Source organism: Ailuropoda melanoleuca, chromosome 2 (genome assembly GCF_002007445.2).
Source record: "Ailuropoda melanoleuca isolate Jingjing chromosome 2, ASM200744v2, whole genome shotgun sequence".
Lineage (NCBI taxonomy): Eukaryota > Metazoa > Chordata > Mammalia > Carnivora > Ursidae > Ailuropoda > Ailuropoda melanoleuca.
The window spans coordinates 165910283-165927590 of NC_048219.1; the positions used below are offsets into that span (position 1 = coordinate 165910283).

General features: G+C 37.2%; 1 protein-coding gene across 2 annotated transcripts in view; it reads left to right on the top strand.

The window, feature by feature from the left end:
* The window catches only part of STRADB (STE20 related adaptor beta), a 26519-nt gene extending 10924 nt beyond the window's left edge, over positions 1-15595 (top strand). Inside the window, exons 4-12 of one of the 2 annotated variants that reach the window (XM_011220549.3) lie at positions 6360-6459; positions 9360-9481; positions 10433-10541; positions 11342-11465; positions 12677-12848; positions 13132-13236; positions 13392-13621; positions 14240-14282; positions 14743-15595. In XM_011220549.3, the coding sequence (XP_011218851.1) occupies positions 6360-6459; positions 9360-9481; positions 10433-10541; positions 11342-11465; positions 12677-12848; positions 13132-13236; positions 13392-13621; positions 14240-14282; positions 14743-14763 (1026 nt within the window). In that variant the 3' untranslated portion in view covers positions 14764-15595. The remainder of the gene's footprint in view (positions 1-6359; positions 6460-9359; positions 9482-10432; positions 10542-11341; positions 11466-12676; positions 12849-13131; positions 13237-13391; positions 13622-14239; positions 14283-14742) is intronic. The other variant, XM_002915849.4, reaches the window with a different exon arrangement.
* The last annotated feature ends 1713 nt before the right edge of the window (positions 15596-17308 follow it).

The window sequence follows — 17308 nt, forward strand, 5'->3', positions numbered from 1 at the left end:
TGTATCTTTGGGGTAAATACCCAGTAGTGCAATTGCTGGGTCATAGGTTAGCTCTATTTTTAACTTTTTGATTTCTTTCTCTTTATTCTTTGCATGTTTATTAGTGGTTTTGATATATGGTTACCATTAGGTTTATTTATAACCTCTTTGGCATGTTAAGTTGATGCTTATTTAAGTTTGAACCCATTCTTCTCTCCTTCTCACATTTAAGGTATATGTTATTTTAAATCTTCTTGTGTGGGTTCCTTGACTAATTTTTTACAGAATATTCATTTTTACTGCTTTTGTGTTTCCTGCCTTTATACAATCACTGTTGGTCTCCTCTTTGCACTCAAAGAGTCCCCTTTAATATTTATTGCAGGGCTGGTTTAGTGGTCCCAAACTCCTTTTTTTGTTTTTGTCTGGAAAACTCTTTCTCTCTCCTTCTATTCTGAATGATAGCCTTGCTGGATAGAATTTCTTGGCTGCAGATTTTTCCCATTCAGCACTTTGAATATATCCTGCCACTCCCTCTGGCTTGCAAAGTTTCTGTGGAAAAATTTCCTGCTAGCTTTATGCGTTTTCTGTTGTGAGTTACTGACTTCTTCGGTCTTGCTGCTTTTAAGATTTTTCTTTATCACTGTATTTTGTTTAATTACATATTTAATTACATGTTTAATTACAATATGTCTTGGTGTTGACTGCCTTTTGTTGATTTTGATGGGAATTCTCTGTGCTTCCTGGATCTGTATGTCTGTTTTCTTCCCCAGATTAGGGACATTTTCAACTTTATTTCTTCAAATAAATTTTCTGCCCCAATTTCTCTCTTCTTCTGGGACTCCTGGAGTCACTGAGTTCTCTAAGTTTATTCTCATGTTGCATAATTCTTTCTCTCTTTTGTTTGCCTTAATTGCCTTCCATTACTTTGTCTTTTATGTCATTAATTTGTTCCTCTGCTTCTTCCAGCCTGGTGTTCATTGCAGTAAGCATGTTTCTAAACTTGTTTATTGCACTCTTCATCCCTGATTGATTCTTTTCTAACTCTTTTATCTCTGTGGTAAGGGTGTCACTCATGTCTTCCACTCTTTTCTCAAACCTAGTGAGTATCCTTATAAGTGAGCATTGCTTTAAATTTTCCGTCAGGCATGTTAGTTATATTAGTTTTGCTTAGATCTCTGGCCATGGCCTTAGCTTGTTCTTTCATTTGGGATTAATTCCTCTGTCTTTTCATTCTAAGTCTTCGCTTGCTTAAGTGTGTTAGAAAAGCCAGTTATGTCTCCTGCTCCTAAAAATAATGGTCATATGAAGGAGAGGTCATGTAGTGCCCAGGGCCTGGCACTTCTGGGAGTATCTCTGGTGTGTGCTGCCTGCACTCTGCTGTTGTGTTCTAGATGCTCTGACCTTCAGGCTGGTCATCTGTAGAGGCTCTTCTTGCCTGCTGTGGGCAGTGTATGGTCCTTGGCCTGAGTGTGGTGAGTTCCAACTAGGTGTGCCCTGGTCTGCTTATGAAATGAGACCTATCACTACCTCTACCAGAACTGAGACCCTGCATAACTCTCCGGTCCACCCTATGTCTTTTGATTGCACCATTTAGTCCATTTACATTCAAAATAATTAGAGGTATGCAGTTGTGGCCATTTTGTTGTTTCATAGTTGATTTTGTAGTCCTCTGTTCCTTCCTTCTCTTGCTCTTTTCTCGTGGTTTGATGGCTCTTTTTATATGCTTGGATTCCTTTGTTTACTTACTGCATATTTATTACAGGTTTTTGAATTGTCATTACTGTTAGGTTTATATATAACATCTTATGCATATAGCAGTTTATATTAAGTTGATGGTAGCTTAAATTTGAACCCTTCTAAAAGCACTAAAATTTTACTCCCGCCCTACCTTTTATGTATATAGTCTCATAATTTACATATTTTTAATTTGTGAATCCCTTGACTGATTTTTATAGTTATACTTAATTTTACTGCTTTTTTGCTTCCTACTTTTTAAATCCTGGCTTATGGCCTTTCCTTGCCATTCAGAGAATCCCCCTTAACATTTCTGGTAAGGCTGGTTTAGTGTTGATGAATTCCTTTAACTTTTGTTTGGGAAACTTTTTGTCTATTCTATCCTGAATGATAGCCTTGCTGGATAGAATATTTTTTCCTTCAGCACTTAGGATATATCATGCTACTTTCTTCTGGCTTGCAAAGTTTTTGCTAGAAAGTCAGTTGATGGTCTTATGGAGTTTTTTTCCTCTCTCTTTTTAAAGATCTTATTTATTTATTTGAGAGAGAGAGGGAGAGCACAAGTGGGGGGAGGGGCAGAGGGAAAAGCAGACCCCCAGCTGAGACGAGAGCCTGATGTGGGGCTCCATCCTGGGACTTCAGGATCATGACCTGAGCCGGAGGCAGATGCTTAACCAACTGAACCACCCAGGCTCCCCAAGTTTCTCTTGTATGTAACTGTTTTCTTGCTGCTTTTAAAATTCTCTTTTTATCACTACCTTTCACTATTTTAATTATTATGTTTTTGACGTGGACCTCCTTGGATTGATTTCGTTGGGGGCTCTCTGTACCTGCTGGATCTGGATTTCTATTTCCTTCCCCAGATTCAGGATGTTTTCAGCTATTACTTCTTCAAATAAATTTTCTGCCCCTTTTTCTTCTCTTTCTGGGATCTCCATAATGCAAATGTTGCTGGGCTTGATGGTGTTGCTGAGTTCCCTTAATCTATTCTCATCTTTTTGCTGTTGGCTTGATGGTTTTTATTACTCTTACAGGTCACTGATCCAGTCTTCTGCTTCGTCTAGTCTACTAATTATTACCTCTAGTATATTTTTGAGTTATTGTATTCCTCATCTCTGCTTAGTTCTTGTTTATATTTTCTATCTCTGTTGAAGGTCTCACTAGAGATCCTCCACTCTTTTCTCAAGTCCAGTGAGTATCTTTATGACCATTACTTTAAATTCTGTATCAGGCATATTATCTCTGTTTTGTTTAGCTCTTTTGCTGTGATTTTGTCCTCCTTTTTCATTTGAGACATATTCCTCTGTCTCCTCATTTTGTCTGACTTTCTCTGTTTCTGTGTGTTAGAAAAGTCAGCTACTTCTCCTGCTCTTAAAAGTAGCGAGTGGCCTTCTGAAAAAGAGGTTCTGTAGTGTCCTGCACGGCACCGGAACCAAGTGCTTCAGGGGTGTCTCCTATGTGTGTTGTTTGTGTCCTGATGTGGCTGAGCAGTGTTTGCCTTCAGTCCAGTGATCTGCAATAGTTCTTTCTGCTGGTTGTTGGCAGGTTTTGGTCCCAGTGTTGTGAATGGCCAGTTTGGGGCTGCCTTGGGCTTAAGAAGGGTCAGACCAAGCATTTGCCAGTGCTACGGTCACACCCAATTGCGGTGTGCTCTCTCTCCCTGTTTGTCCCCTGAGAAGCTTTTATTGGTGGGTGGGTGGCCTGTAGTCAGTCAGACCAGATGTTTGCCCCCCTACTGCTGGGGTCAGAGTCAGATTGGTGTGTATGGTTATCTTCCCCTCTCCCTGTGGCAAGAGTCACTTTGGAGTGGTACTGGCTATTGTCTAGACTGCTTGCACAATGCAATTCTGTGACTCTACCTTGGATGGAATTCCTCTGAGGGCAGGTCTGCAGGAGAACGTGGGGGCCAGGCATGCTGTTAATGAGCTAGGTGGAGAGTGTTCCTGGAGGTGTGTATGTCTCTGTGTTGGGGGTTGGGGAGGGAAATGGCTCCCTTCCAGCTCTTTTGTTCTTGGGGGAAATCTAGAGATTCCTGCCCTTCCAGTATGTATTCTGAGATTAGAAAATAAATCTCCTCCTGTATACTCCAGGTGTTTTTCAAACTACTGCTTCAGTGCTTTATCTTAGAAGGATTGTTTGTTGTGCTCTGGCTTTCCCAGAGCTGAGCCCACTGATTTTTAAATTACCAGGTGTTAAGTCCCACTGATTGTAAAAACTCATGAAACTCCTCTGGTTTTCACAATCAAATGTTATGGGGATTCATCTTCCCAGTGCAGGTCCCCTGTGAATGTGTTGCCTGGTGGGGGATCTGCTCCTCTCCCTTCTCCATGCTTGCAGTGTCTGTCCCTCCTGCAGTGTTGTGGGTCATTTTGGTTCCAGACCTCACGTCTGCCCTTCCTACCATTTTTTTGATGTGGTACCTTCTGTATGATTAACTGTAGAAAATCCGTTCTGCTAGTCTTCAGGCTGTTTTCTGGGTTATTTACACTGATGTGGGTAGTGGGTATATCTGTGGTATGAGATGAGCTTAGGATCCTCCTACTCCACCATCTTCCCTGGAGGGCCGACCCTGCCGTGATTTTTGCTAATTATCTAGTCATCAAATCAAAAAAAGAAGTGAGCTTAGTTTTGGATGATTCACTCTTGGTAAACCTTTGCTGTCTTCTTGTGATTACCTTGTTGTTTTCTTAAGTGTCCATAATTCATCTATTAATTTGATTTTAGACTTTACTGGGCAAGTGTATCAAGCCTTTGTAGTTTTCATCCTTTTTTTGAAAATTGGGTCAGTATTTGACTATTTTCATTCTGGTTTCTCTTCTCAGTACTATAACTTCTGCAAACCTAATATCCTAGATATAATTGTCTTTGGCCGGTAACTTTGAACCTATTTAAAACACTTTATTTTGGACTTCGGCTACTTATTTACAACATATGTCCCTTCTATTTTATTTTATTTTTTTATTTTTAAAGATTTTATTTGGGGGAGAGAGCATGCATACACATGCGCACAAGTAGGGGGAGGAACGGACGTTGAGAAAGAGGAAAAGAATCCCAAGCAGACTCTGTCTGCACTGAGCACAGAGCCTGACACAGGGCTCGATCCCTCCACACTGAGATCATGACTTGAGCCAAAACCAAGAGTTAAATGCCCAACCAACTGAGCCACAGAGGTGCCCCGCCCCTTCTATTTTAAAGAAAACTATCCTGGGGCACCTGGCTGGCTCAGTTGGTAGAGCATAGGACTCTTAACCTCAGGTTTGTGAGTTTAAGCCCCATGTTGGCCATGGAGCCTATTTTAAAACAAAATAAAACAAAACAAAACAAACAAAAAAACAACAACCATTTCCCTAATGGAATAGATGGAAGCAAAGAAAAGGTTGATTAGCCTGATTTCAGTCCATCATCTGGTAACCAATCCATTTTTCTCTAGCAGTGAACTGTAAACTTCAGTTCATTCAGTGCTCTAGCCTTCCTGACAGGCTTATAGGGTATCACTTTAAAATTAAAAAAAAACTGTTATATGTTCTTCTTTCTGTCTCTTATTTGTGTTCTTTCATTCTGAGGTAATTTGAAGACTACCTGTTCTGAAGAAATTATTTATTTAGATTTTTTTTCTTTATTGGGATTATTTCCAATTGTAATAGGATTTCTTTTTATAGTCTTTCACCCCTTTTGAACAATATTTACCTTTATTCTTTAACTGTGAGCTTGTATTTTTTCTGCTCTTTTAAAAGTTTAGGGAACATGTAGAATCAAGGATATAAAAAGCAGCACAACTACTACACAGTAATGTCATTTCTAATCCCTTTCTTCCTTCTGTCTACCTTGGAGGCAGTAACAAGATTCTTGCCATCTGCTGGTGCTTGTGAAGCCTCCCAAGTGTCTTTTGGAGTACGGCTGTCTTTTGGGAGGTCCTCTTGGCTATCATATGACACTAGTGGTGTTGGCCTCGTCTTTCTTCTGTGTGTGTGTTATTTCACTGTGACTGGGATCTGGTACAAGCCTAAGACTGATCCTAAAGCACCCCCATGAGACCTCGTTTAGTGACATGGTCATTAACTCAGGAAGTCTGTACCCTATTCTCCCATCTCTTGAGGTTTTTCTTTCTTGTCTCCCTTCTGATTCATTTCATCTTGTGAAAAATGTCAGCAATTTTAATAGGCTGCAATGTGGAAATTTTTCCTTGATTTGTTAACACCTCCACTAGCTGAGCAGGTACTTACGTGTGTAATAGATACAACTGGCAACCACTTGAAGCAAGAGCAAAAGTATAGAATTTTCCTCACAGGTCCTTGCATTTCTTCCCTTCACGTATTTATGAGATACCCTGAGGAATTAATAGCTGTTTCCAGCAACTCGTAAAAATGCTTACTGGAAATTGTGCAGGAAAGTATTCTTTGCTACCTATAAATCTGCTTTTTCCACCCTCTCCCCCTTTACATGCAGATAGCTTTTTAACTAACCACCTATTAGCAATTGTAAATTCTTTTTAGATCTTGAAACAGTGTCTTAAGCCACCTTCAGGTGCTTTCCTAATGAGTTCTTGTGTGTTTGAAATAAAATGCCAGTATTTTATATTAGGGTAGGAAACTAAAATGGGGGACCAAAAAAGTTTGTTTTGTTTTCATCTTTTTAAAATAATACAGGTTGATGTGCCAGCCTTTTCCCAATTGCCTCCATCCACTAGAGCCAAGGATGTGATCTGTTCCACCAACGTTTCTCACTATGAACTCCAAGTGGAAATAGGTAATTATTCTGGGTTGACCCTTCATTGTTAGAAATGAAATTGATGACGAAAAGATTATTTTGTAGGCAGGTCTTTTTCTGTTGTCACCTATAGCATAAAACTAGATGTTGGTTGTGTCAGACAGATCTATTAATAGCCATATACATGTGAAACATTTGTTGTAAATATTCAGAAATATCTATTAAACACTGCAAACAGATACTATATTAGATGCTAGGCATATAAAACCATGTAAAACACTTGAGGAATCCATATTCTCTCTGGGAAGATGAACACAAGATAGTCCTGTTTATGTACTAGAGGGTCCTGTAGTAGAGGTGTGTTGTTATAGGGACAGAAAAGATGGAACATCTGACCATCCATCTTGACTGCTCTGAGAGTCAAGGAAGGTTACAGAAGCAAGCAGGATCCTGAAGAATGAGGAAACGTTTACTAAATGTTCTACTCTGTGTTTTTGTTACAACAGAAAACAATCCTGACTGACTTAAGAGAGGAATTTTTTGAACAGTATTGCTAACTGACACAATTGTTCGCTAGAGAGAGGAGAGACTTGGAAGAAACTAAGAAAATCTATGTAACTAGAACCAGAGTCAGGGCTTTGGCATGGGAACAGCCTACTTAGCATACTACCTGCTAGAATACTTATATCCTAGATATTGGAAGCCACTGCAGTGAGTTCTAATGGCCTCTGCTTCTGTTTGTCACTAACTCCATCCTTCATTTGGCTAAGCTTAAGTCATTGACCTTCCCATGTCAGTATCAAGGAGACCAAGAGAAAATAAGGATCTGACATTTCTAAATAGCACTGGTGGAAAATGCCCCCAAATTAGAAAGGACGTTCAGATGTTGTCAATTTAAAAAAGGTAAAAAGAAAAAAAAAAGTAACTTCAGTAGATGACTGAGGAAAGATGGTTAGAGGGGAACTACCCCACAGATGCTCTTTGCCTACAAGAGGGAACAGAGGGAGAGTAGGCAATGGTAGGAGACAAATCTGGAAAGGGAGGTTTGTAACACATTGTGAAAGATTTCATATGATGTATTTAGAAGTTCAGACTCTAGTCATCCCTCGCAACTTACCCACTTCATTTCTCAAAGGATTTAAGGCACAAGTTTGGAATTTATCCTCTCTGTGTCTGAGATACATTGTGGAATGGTGACAGTGGTCATAATACCATCTAACAGGCACTGTGCTCAACATTTCATGTGTACTTTTTCACGTCAGCCTTTTACCACACCCATTTGTCTGACGAGGATACTGAGGCACTGAGAATTTAAGTAACAGCCCTATAGCTAGTGATTTGAAAGCAAACCTTTCTGACTGGAGAGGTGCTGCACTGTGGAACCTTTCTGTTGATAAAATGCTGAATTTAGAAGGAAAACTGGCAGCAGTTCCAGGCAGCAGTCTGGAAGATGTAGATCAGTGATTTACAACTGGAAGGATCATCCATATCACCCGAGTCTTTAAAAATTACAGTGTCTATATTCCATCACCGACCTACTGACTTAAAACTTCTGGTGAATGGGACTTAGGTATAGGCTTTTGAAGTATTGTTTCCCCACTAATTTTGGAGCATGCCTTGGTTGAGAATGCAGGGCATGGTGGGGAAGTCACTATATGTGACCAACGACAGAGGACAGGACTTGAACTATGGCAGTCCTGCCGACACTGGAGTAGAAGGGGTGAATTTGTGATTAACTTCAGTAAACAGAAGGGGGAATGAACCACAAGAGACTATGGACTCTGGGAAACAAACTGAGGGCTTCGGGGGGGGGGGAATGGGATAGGCCCATGATGGGTATTAAGGAGGGCACGTATTGCATGGTGCACTAGGTGTTATGCGCAAATAATGAGTGATGGAATATTGCATCAAAAACTGGGGATGTACTGTGTGGTGACTAATATAACAAAATAAAATTATTAAAAAAAAAAGATAAATGGCACAATTTGGTGACTGTGGAGAGAGGGAGGGACTAACATTTATTAGGCTTCTATTGATAGGTGTCACTCCAGGTGTTTTAAATGTTAAAAATTGATGACACCAAATGCTGGTGAGTATATTGTAGCTCTTATATGTTGATGTGGGAATAAAAATGGTTCTGACACTTTCAAAGCCAGTTTGGCAACTTCTTATAAGGTTAAATATACATGACCCAGCCCTCCCATTTGTAAATATTTGCCAAAGAGAAATGAAAACATATGCCTAATTAAAGAATATTTTGGCAGCTTTATTTATAGTAACCAAACCTCGAAAACAACCCAGATATCTATCAACTTGTGAATGGATAAATTGTGCGTATCCATACAGTGGATTACTACTCAGCAATAAAAAGAAACTACTGAAACACAACTACATGGAATAGTCTCAAAAACATGATGCTAAGTGAAAAAGCCAGACACGAAGGACTGCATTCTTTATGATACCATTTATGTGACAAACAGAAAGCACATCAGTGGTTCAGGGATTGCTGGATAATATTCCAGTGTTTGAATTTGTCATAATTTGTTTATCAAGTCACAATTTGAGCCATTAGAATAGATATGTAATGGTATATCATTGTGGTTTTAATTTGCATTTCTCTATTTTGAGCATTTTTCCATGTACTTATTAGACATTCCTATATCTTCTTTTGTGGATTGCCTATATAATCTGCGTATTTTTAAATTTAGTATAGGGTTGTATAGAATTGTAAAAATTCCTATAGAGTTGTAACAATTTTTTATATATGCTGGATGTAAGGCTTGTCAGATATAAGTAGCAATACTTTCAGTCAGTGGCTTATCTTTTCATTTTCTTAACAGTGTTTTCTTGACGAGCAGAACGTTTAAATTTTGTTGATGTCCAAATTATCAGGTTTTTTCTTCTTTGGTTGCTAACATGAGTTTTACATCTGATTATAGGAAGAGGATTTGACAACTTGACGACTGTCCATCTTGCCCGTCATACTCCCACAGGAACACTGGTGACTGTAAAAATTACAAATCTGGAAAACTGCACTGATGAACGCCTTAAAGCTTTACAGGTAACAATATGAGAAAAATGATATATTTAATGTCTATTTGACAAGATTACATCTGTAAGAACTTTTTTCCCCGAAATTATAGTTCTTTCTGTTAGAGAAAGTTAGATTTCTTTCTTCTAATAAACATGCAATAATAGAATTGGAAATAATACTTGGAAGCCAGATCCATGAAAGAACAAATATATTCAAACTTTTGTAACTACTGTAAAGTCTCTCAAATGAATATCAAATTCAAAATGCTGGTCTGGAGATTTACAACGCTCCTAGTCCAGTCACAAATAGTCATACAGGGAAATAGAAAAAAACAAAAGCAAACAGTTTCCTTTTCATCCAGCTAAGTAATAAGTAAAATCAACTTCTGAATCGATATATTTTAACAGAATTCCATTTCGGGAATATTATAATACCATTTTCTTTGTCACTAATCATTTTTGATATAAAGAGGGAAAGCATTATGTTTTGATATTGTCCCCATTTTTAAAGTACTTACACATGCACATGTGTATTGCACAGAAGACTGAAAGAAATTACGATGAAATGTTAACAGTGGTTGTCTCTGTGATTTAGTGTTAGAAGTGATTATCTTCATAGTTTTATGTATTTTTAAATGTTTCTGTAGCAAGAACATAGTATAGTTATTAAAAGTACGACCTTAGGAGTCAGACTAAGTTCACATCTCACTTCCTCTCCTTTTATTGATTATGTGCTTTTGAACAAGCTTTCTGACTTATTTCCAAGTTTCTTACTTCCTGTTTCTCTCCTGTAAAATAGGAATGATCATATGACATACTTCGTGTCGTGGTAGTGACATTTAAAGAGATGGCAGCACCGAGAACAGTGCTTAGTACTAATAAGCTGTGCTGAGTGTTAGCTGCTACCTCCGCTGTTATTTTCATCATAAGGGGGGGAAAAGGTTGTTTTTAAATGTCTTGTCTCTTGTGTTTATCCTAGAAAGCAGTGATTCTATCCCACTTTTTCCGGCACCCCAATATTACAACTTATTGGACTGTTTTCACTGTTGGCAGCTGGCTTTGGGTTATTTCTCCATTTATGGCTTATGGTAAGAAAACTCAGATAAAATAACTCATAGTTTAGCCTAGAAGCTGTAATAATGAGTGGGATCTTAGATTTATGAGTCACTACTTTTAATTTATAAATCTGGTGGCCAAATCCAGATTTCATGATAAATTTCTATATCTAGTTCATGTTGAATTTTAGTCTTTGGCAAAAAGCAGAATGGGTCTGATCATCAGTGAAACTGGTACTACTTCCCTAAGAAGTCCTTGCCTTTGAACGAACTGTTTCTTCCCTTCAGTTTCCTGCCTATTAATTGAGAGCCACTATAGGTTGAGGTAGAACGTTTCTTCACCTATGCACGCCATCTCTGTCCCAGTTTCTCTCACTGTAAACTTACTTTACTATGTGGTAAACATCTCTGTACCTGTCTCATTTCACTGGACTTGAGGTTCTTGAGGCCAGGATCATGTATTTTTCATTTTGGTGCTCATACCGTTCCTCACACAAAGTGTTCAATAAGTGTATTGAATAAATAAATGAATGGATTCTAGAGCTTTGATTTTTTAGGACAACTTTTGTGAATTGCCTGTGGATTGAAAAATAAATCTATCCCCAATTTTCTCAGTAATGCTGAAAATTGTTAATTTTCTAATCTCCAGAGTATCATTAGAAAGGTCTTTTTGAAGATTCTTGAAGGAAAATTATCTTTGCATCATAGGATAGTGGTTAGACTCTAAAACATAACAGGTGTGTGTGAGTTTATGGTTGAAAGAACATGTAAAACATAGCTAGAAGCAGAGTCATTTTCAATGTTCAATTAAAGATTTCAGGTGTTTCTTTCAGGTTCGGCAAGTCAACTCTTGAAGACTTACTTTCCTGAAGGAATGAGTGAAACTTTAATAAGAAACATTCTCTTTGGAGCAGTGAGAGGGTTGAGCTATCTGCATCAAAATGGCTGTATTCACAGGTATTTACTTATTTGTATTTTATAGAATGAAAGGATTTAAGTGGAAGAAATCATTTAAGGACCTTTTAGGAAGGAGCAGTTGAGTATTAAGAGAGATAGGAAACTCATAAATGAAAATTGAGGGAGGAACCAGGCCAGTAGGTACAGTAATTGTTTACATTTTATGTTCATTCACTAAAAATGTTCAGACCACATCCTCTTTGCCAGATGCTGTGCTCAGTGTTCTGGGGGAGCACCTGCCTCGTGGAACTCTGGGGTCCTAGTCGTCTCTTATTTTTCTTAAGCAAATAAAGAGTTTCTTTATCTGCTTTTCAGCTCTGTGTCATATTTATGTCATGTACAAGTTGGATCTAAACCTTTCTTTGATTTCTTAAATATTTTGTAGCACCTTAAAATTATCATATTAAATATCACTTATTTTTAAACTATAGATGCAGAAGTAATTGGCTGAATGTTAAAAACAAGTTGTTTTATGACATACTGGGACTTTTTCCCTTTTAATTATTTGTAAATAAGCTTATTTTTGTTACTGTTCATTTCAGTCTCTTTAAAGCTTTTTTCTTACTATTTAATTTTAGGAACATTCTGGTTAACTGAGGAGTTCTAACAGACTATAATTAATCAAGGTTTTATTATAGTTAACCAGACTGTTGGCCATCCTACTCTGTTACCTTCCAAATTGAGTATTTTGAATGAAAAACAAGGCTTTTGTATAATTTATCTGACAAAGGAAATTTTTATAGAGGATATCTTTGTAAATGATGTTCATACCATGAGAGGCTGCCTTTTATTGAATAATCCTGCATTTAACTTCAAATTCTAACTTTATGCTTCAAATATTACTTGACTTTTTAGACTTCTCTTTGGGTATTTTGCAATCGTATCCTAAAATAGTGATATTAATAATTTGATTCCATTCCTAGTTTGAAAAAAATATTATCCCTTCCAAATGTAGCTGTCAGTTGTATTTTCCCTTGTTCTAATGCTGTATTAAATCCTTAAAAGGATTCCTTAATTCCCCGAACATTTCATATGTGTATGTATACATATATATGTGTATATATGTGTTTGTATAAGCACACTTACATATAAGTGTGCTATTTTATAAGGAGTATTTTATTTCCAAGAGAATACATGGATTTGTTCTGACCAGATTTTTATTCTTCATTGGCCAATTTCCTAGTATTTAGGATTGTTTCTTTTTGTTCTAGGAGTATTAAAGCCAGCCATATCCTCATTTCTGGTGATGGCCTAGTGACCCTCTCTGGCCTGTCCCACCTGCATAGTTTGGTTAAGCACGGACAGAGGCATAGGGCTGTGTATGATTTCCCACAGTTCAGCACATCAGTGCAGCCGTGGCTGAGCCCAGAACTACTGAGACAGGTCAGGTGTGGCCTTCGTATTGGGTTGTCTGTGCATCTTGAGTGTCTTCTAAGCTTGACTAAAGGACAATTGTGCCCTTAGATTTGGATTGGTGAATGGCCTACTGCAAGACTTTTTTCCTTTCTTGTCAAAATTATTATGTTAGGGGTCTTAAAATGTTTGTCCCACATATTTAGGTATATCTTGATTTCTCAGGAGTTTTTTTCATTTTTCAACATCCTTTCTCAAAACACATTTATTTAAGTTATTTTCACTAAAGGACTTCAAATTAATTGTTCTACAGGATTTACACGGATATAATGTAAAGTCAGATATTTACAGTGTTGGGATTACAGCATGCGAATTGGCCAGTGGGCAGGTACCTTTCCAGGACATGCATAGGACTCAGGTAAATGCTACTAAAAGCCCCAAACTACTTTTCTTTCATAAGATCCCTTATATCCTAGACAATTTCTATTAAACATCTTTGCTCTTAGAATCTTTGTGGTTGTTGTTTTAATGTTTTCTCTGAAAAGGGTTGAAGGAAATTTTTCTTTCTTTTAGATGTTGTTACAGAAACTGAAAGGTCCTCCTTATAGCCCATTGGATGTTAGTATCTCCAGAATGAAGAATTCCCGATCAGGTGTAGACTCTGGGATTGGAGAAAGTGTACTTGTCTCCAGTGGAACTCGCACAGGAAATAGTGACAGATTGCAAACTCCATCCTCAAAAACTTTCTCTCCTGCCTTCTTTAGCTTGGTCCAGCTCTGTTTGCAACAAGATCCTGAGAAAAGGTAATATTGGCCACTTGTAAATAGCATCAAATTTACGTGTTTTATATTTTATAGAAGCTTTGTGATATTCCCTTCCCGCCAAATTCAAATCTCTTCTATCTTTTGATAAAAAATTAGTCTAATCCAGAAAATATCAGTGCTTAAAACAAGTAGAGGCAATGAGCAAATGGGAAGAGTACTGGATATGAAGTCAGAAGACTTGGTTAAGAAATGATACAGCTGAGACCAGAGACCACGTTATCTTGTAAAAATCAGTTCATCTTTCTGAACATTACTGCATTTATGTTAATACATTTTAGAAACTTCTAAGCAGTACAAAAACGTTAGTTGCTGCTATAATAATATCCTAACTACATATTAGTGTTAGTATTTCAGAAATAAGGTGTCTTATTTATCTTTTTTTAGCCTCTTAATGCCTAGCATAGCTTCCTTATAATAAATGTTACTTCTTAAATTAATTCTTCCCATTAGTCAAGGTTGACGCTAAGAATTGGGCTTCAGTTTTTTAGTGTAGAGTTTTATAGCTCTAAACCTAATTTCTAATATATTTTTACACCTAAAAATAGTCATTCTAATACAAGGTTCTATTTTTTTTTATAACTTTTAAAAAAATTTCAGACCATCTGCAAGCAGTTTATTGTCCCATGTTTTCTTCAGACAGGTAAGCTGATCTTACTGTTGTCTAGATATTTTCAAATACTATTAAAAATTCATTTTGTTGGCTTAATAGGACAGTTTGGTAACCAAGATTCTTAATAATAACTTCCTTACAAAGTAAAGTTAAAAACAAGAAAACTTTTTGGTAGTTCAATTATAGACTTTCTAAAATATTTCCATTCTGCAAAAGAAAATGAGTAAAAAAACCAGAATATCATTAAATGTTACTACACTCTCAATTTATATTTTGATTAGAGACATTTTAGTTTTCTATATTGGCTAGAGATGAAGGGGCAAAATATTCCTGATAAAAATTAGTTTATTTGGTTATTGCTTCTTCCTCTTTTCAGGTGATCAAAGGCATTTTTAGTGAAAATACCTAAAAACAATTGTAAACACGTTTTACTTTTTAAGAAGTCATTTATTGCTAACATAGCTAATGTATTGAATTTATGTACCAACAGCCTTATTTTGAGTTTCTTTAACAGATGAAAGAAGCAAGCCAGGATTCAATACTTTCACTGTTGCCTCCTAAGCCTTCAATAGCACTGTCTCCAGTGTCACCTTGGACTGAGCCGGAATGTGATTTTCCTGAAGAAAAAGACTCAAACTGGGAATTCTAGGGCTGCCAAATCATTTATGTCCTAGATACTTGACACTTTCTCCCTGCTGCTTTTCTTCTGTATTGCTAGGTACAAATACTAGAATTTTACTTGAAAATACAGTTGGTGCACTGGAGATTGTATTGTTTAAAACCACTCTGTTCAAAGGAGCATGAGTTCATAGCCTCTTTGGTTAACTCAGAGTTCTAGTATAACTCCAGGAAAACTTCAGAATAATGAATCTAGCTACATTTGGTGTCATCTGTTTTCAGTTGTTTTTCCCCAAGCTGTGACTAACTCCCCTCCTTGATCTTTCAATATAATTTTTGAGCCAGTTAATTTTTTCAGCATTTTGTTGCCCTGAGGGGAATGAACCCTCAGAGGACAATGCTTCCAAGTATATATTTTTTACTTCCAGATTCTCTAGCCTTTTTGATCAGCTGTTGTTAGACCAACAGACTAGTTTATCCTGGCATCAAAACCCTTTTTTGACAGAAGGGAAAACGTTTATACTTTCCCATTTAGTCTGTTAATACTTATGGTAATATCAAACTGAGCCTCACATTAAATGATTCACTTGAAATATACAGAAAAGTTGTAATTTGCTTTTTTTTTTCATTTTTAAGAGGCTAAAGTGACACTTTTCTACTTCTGTAAATTATAGATCCTAAATTCATGCACCCCGTGGGAGCTCAATAAAGATTTATTGAACTGAGTTTATGCTTTATTTTTCTTTGTGATTTGACAAAGCTAAAACACAGATTCTAATTTGTTTTGCCAAGGAAAGCCCCTTCTCAGATTTATTTACATGACATACATACATGAATTGGGGACAACCTGGTATTTATTCAATGAGGCAAAAGATGTTCTTGCACCTTATATGATTATTCTTGCTCCTGTAGGGGATGCAGCATTTAAGGACATAGAGGTCTTAATTAATGGTTTTACCTTATTAGCAAAAAAGAGAGATGTGTCTCAAAGTATATAAACTGTGGTAAATTGGGACTTACCTCAGTTAATGGATTGTCTTAATCTCATTTAACATTACATTAAAAATTCAGATGATTGTCTTAAGACTAAAGAATTAAAACCGATGAGAAATAATGCAAAACAAAGCAGTGCCTCTTGGATCTCCTGTGTATTAGAGAAGTATTAGAGTTCTCTAGAAAAACAGAACAATAGGATCTTTATTTTAAGGAATGAATATGGCTCATACTACCCTGGAGACTAACAAGCCCCAAGATCTGCAAGGTGAGTGGGCAACCTGGAGACCCGGAAGAATTAATGATGTGGTTCTAGTCCAAAGGCTGGCAGGCTAAAGACCCAGAAAGAGCTGATTTTTGAGTCCAAAGACAGGAAAAAGCTGATGTCCCCATTTGAAGGCAGTCAGGCAGAAAGAATTACCTCTTACTCAACGGAGGGTCATTCTAGTCAACCTCTTTGTTCTATTCAGGTCTTCAATTGATGAGGCCCACCCACATCAAGGAAGGCAATCTGCTTTATTCAGTCTACAGATTTAGTTTCCTAAAAAACAAAACAAAACACTTCCTCACAGAAATAGCCAGAATAATGTTTGACCAAATAAATGGACTCCTTGGGACCCAGTTAAAACTGACACATGAAATTAAACATCACAATAGATATTGATAGCTTCATCCTGAGATCACTTGCCTTAAATTTTGCACCATAGGCTCCTTGCTTGCTGTATTAATTTTCTATCTCTAACAAATTACCACAAATTTGGTGGCACAAAATACAAATTTATTTTCTTATAGTTCTAAAGGTGAGAAATTTCAAATGGGTTGAGAGAACTACATTCCTTCTAGGGGCCCTAGGGAGAAGTCTGCCTTTGCCAATTTCTAGAAACTACCTGCCTGCCTTTGTGGACCAACATTATTCCAGCTTCTGTTTCAGAGATCACATTTCTGAATGACCCTTTTGCCTCTCTCGTAAGGACTCTTATTATTTGGCTTATCCCGTAAATGCAAGATAATCTCCCCAACTCAAGATCCTTAATTTAATCACAGCTTCAAGGTCTCTTTTGCCATGTAAGGTAATGTAATCACAGGTTCCTGGGATTAGGATGTGGATATATTGGGGGGGGGGGAGAGTCATTATTCTGCCTTACCGCACATGTCTGATTTCATCTTAGTGCTGCTTTCTGAAGGACCAAGCTAGTACAGTCACCTTAGCAAAATGCCCTCCTATTGTTATGCAGTGTTTGGCATATTGTAGACATTTAATAAATATTTAAGGACTTCTTTGAATAAAGGTTGTGAGGGTTTTTTGTTTTTGAAAAAAAGGACTTGAAAAAATTTGAGAGATGTATATGGTAATTTTGATTCCTGTAGAAATTTTCGACTCTATATGTTACAATATTGCCATTGTGTTACAGTATTGCCTTTAGAAGTTTAGTGAGGTAAAGGGA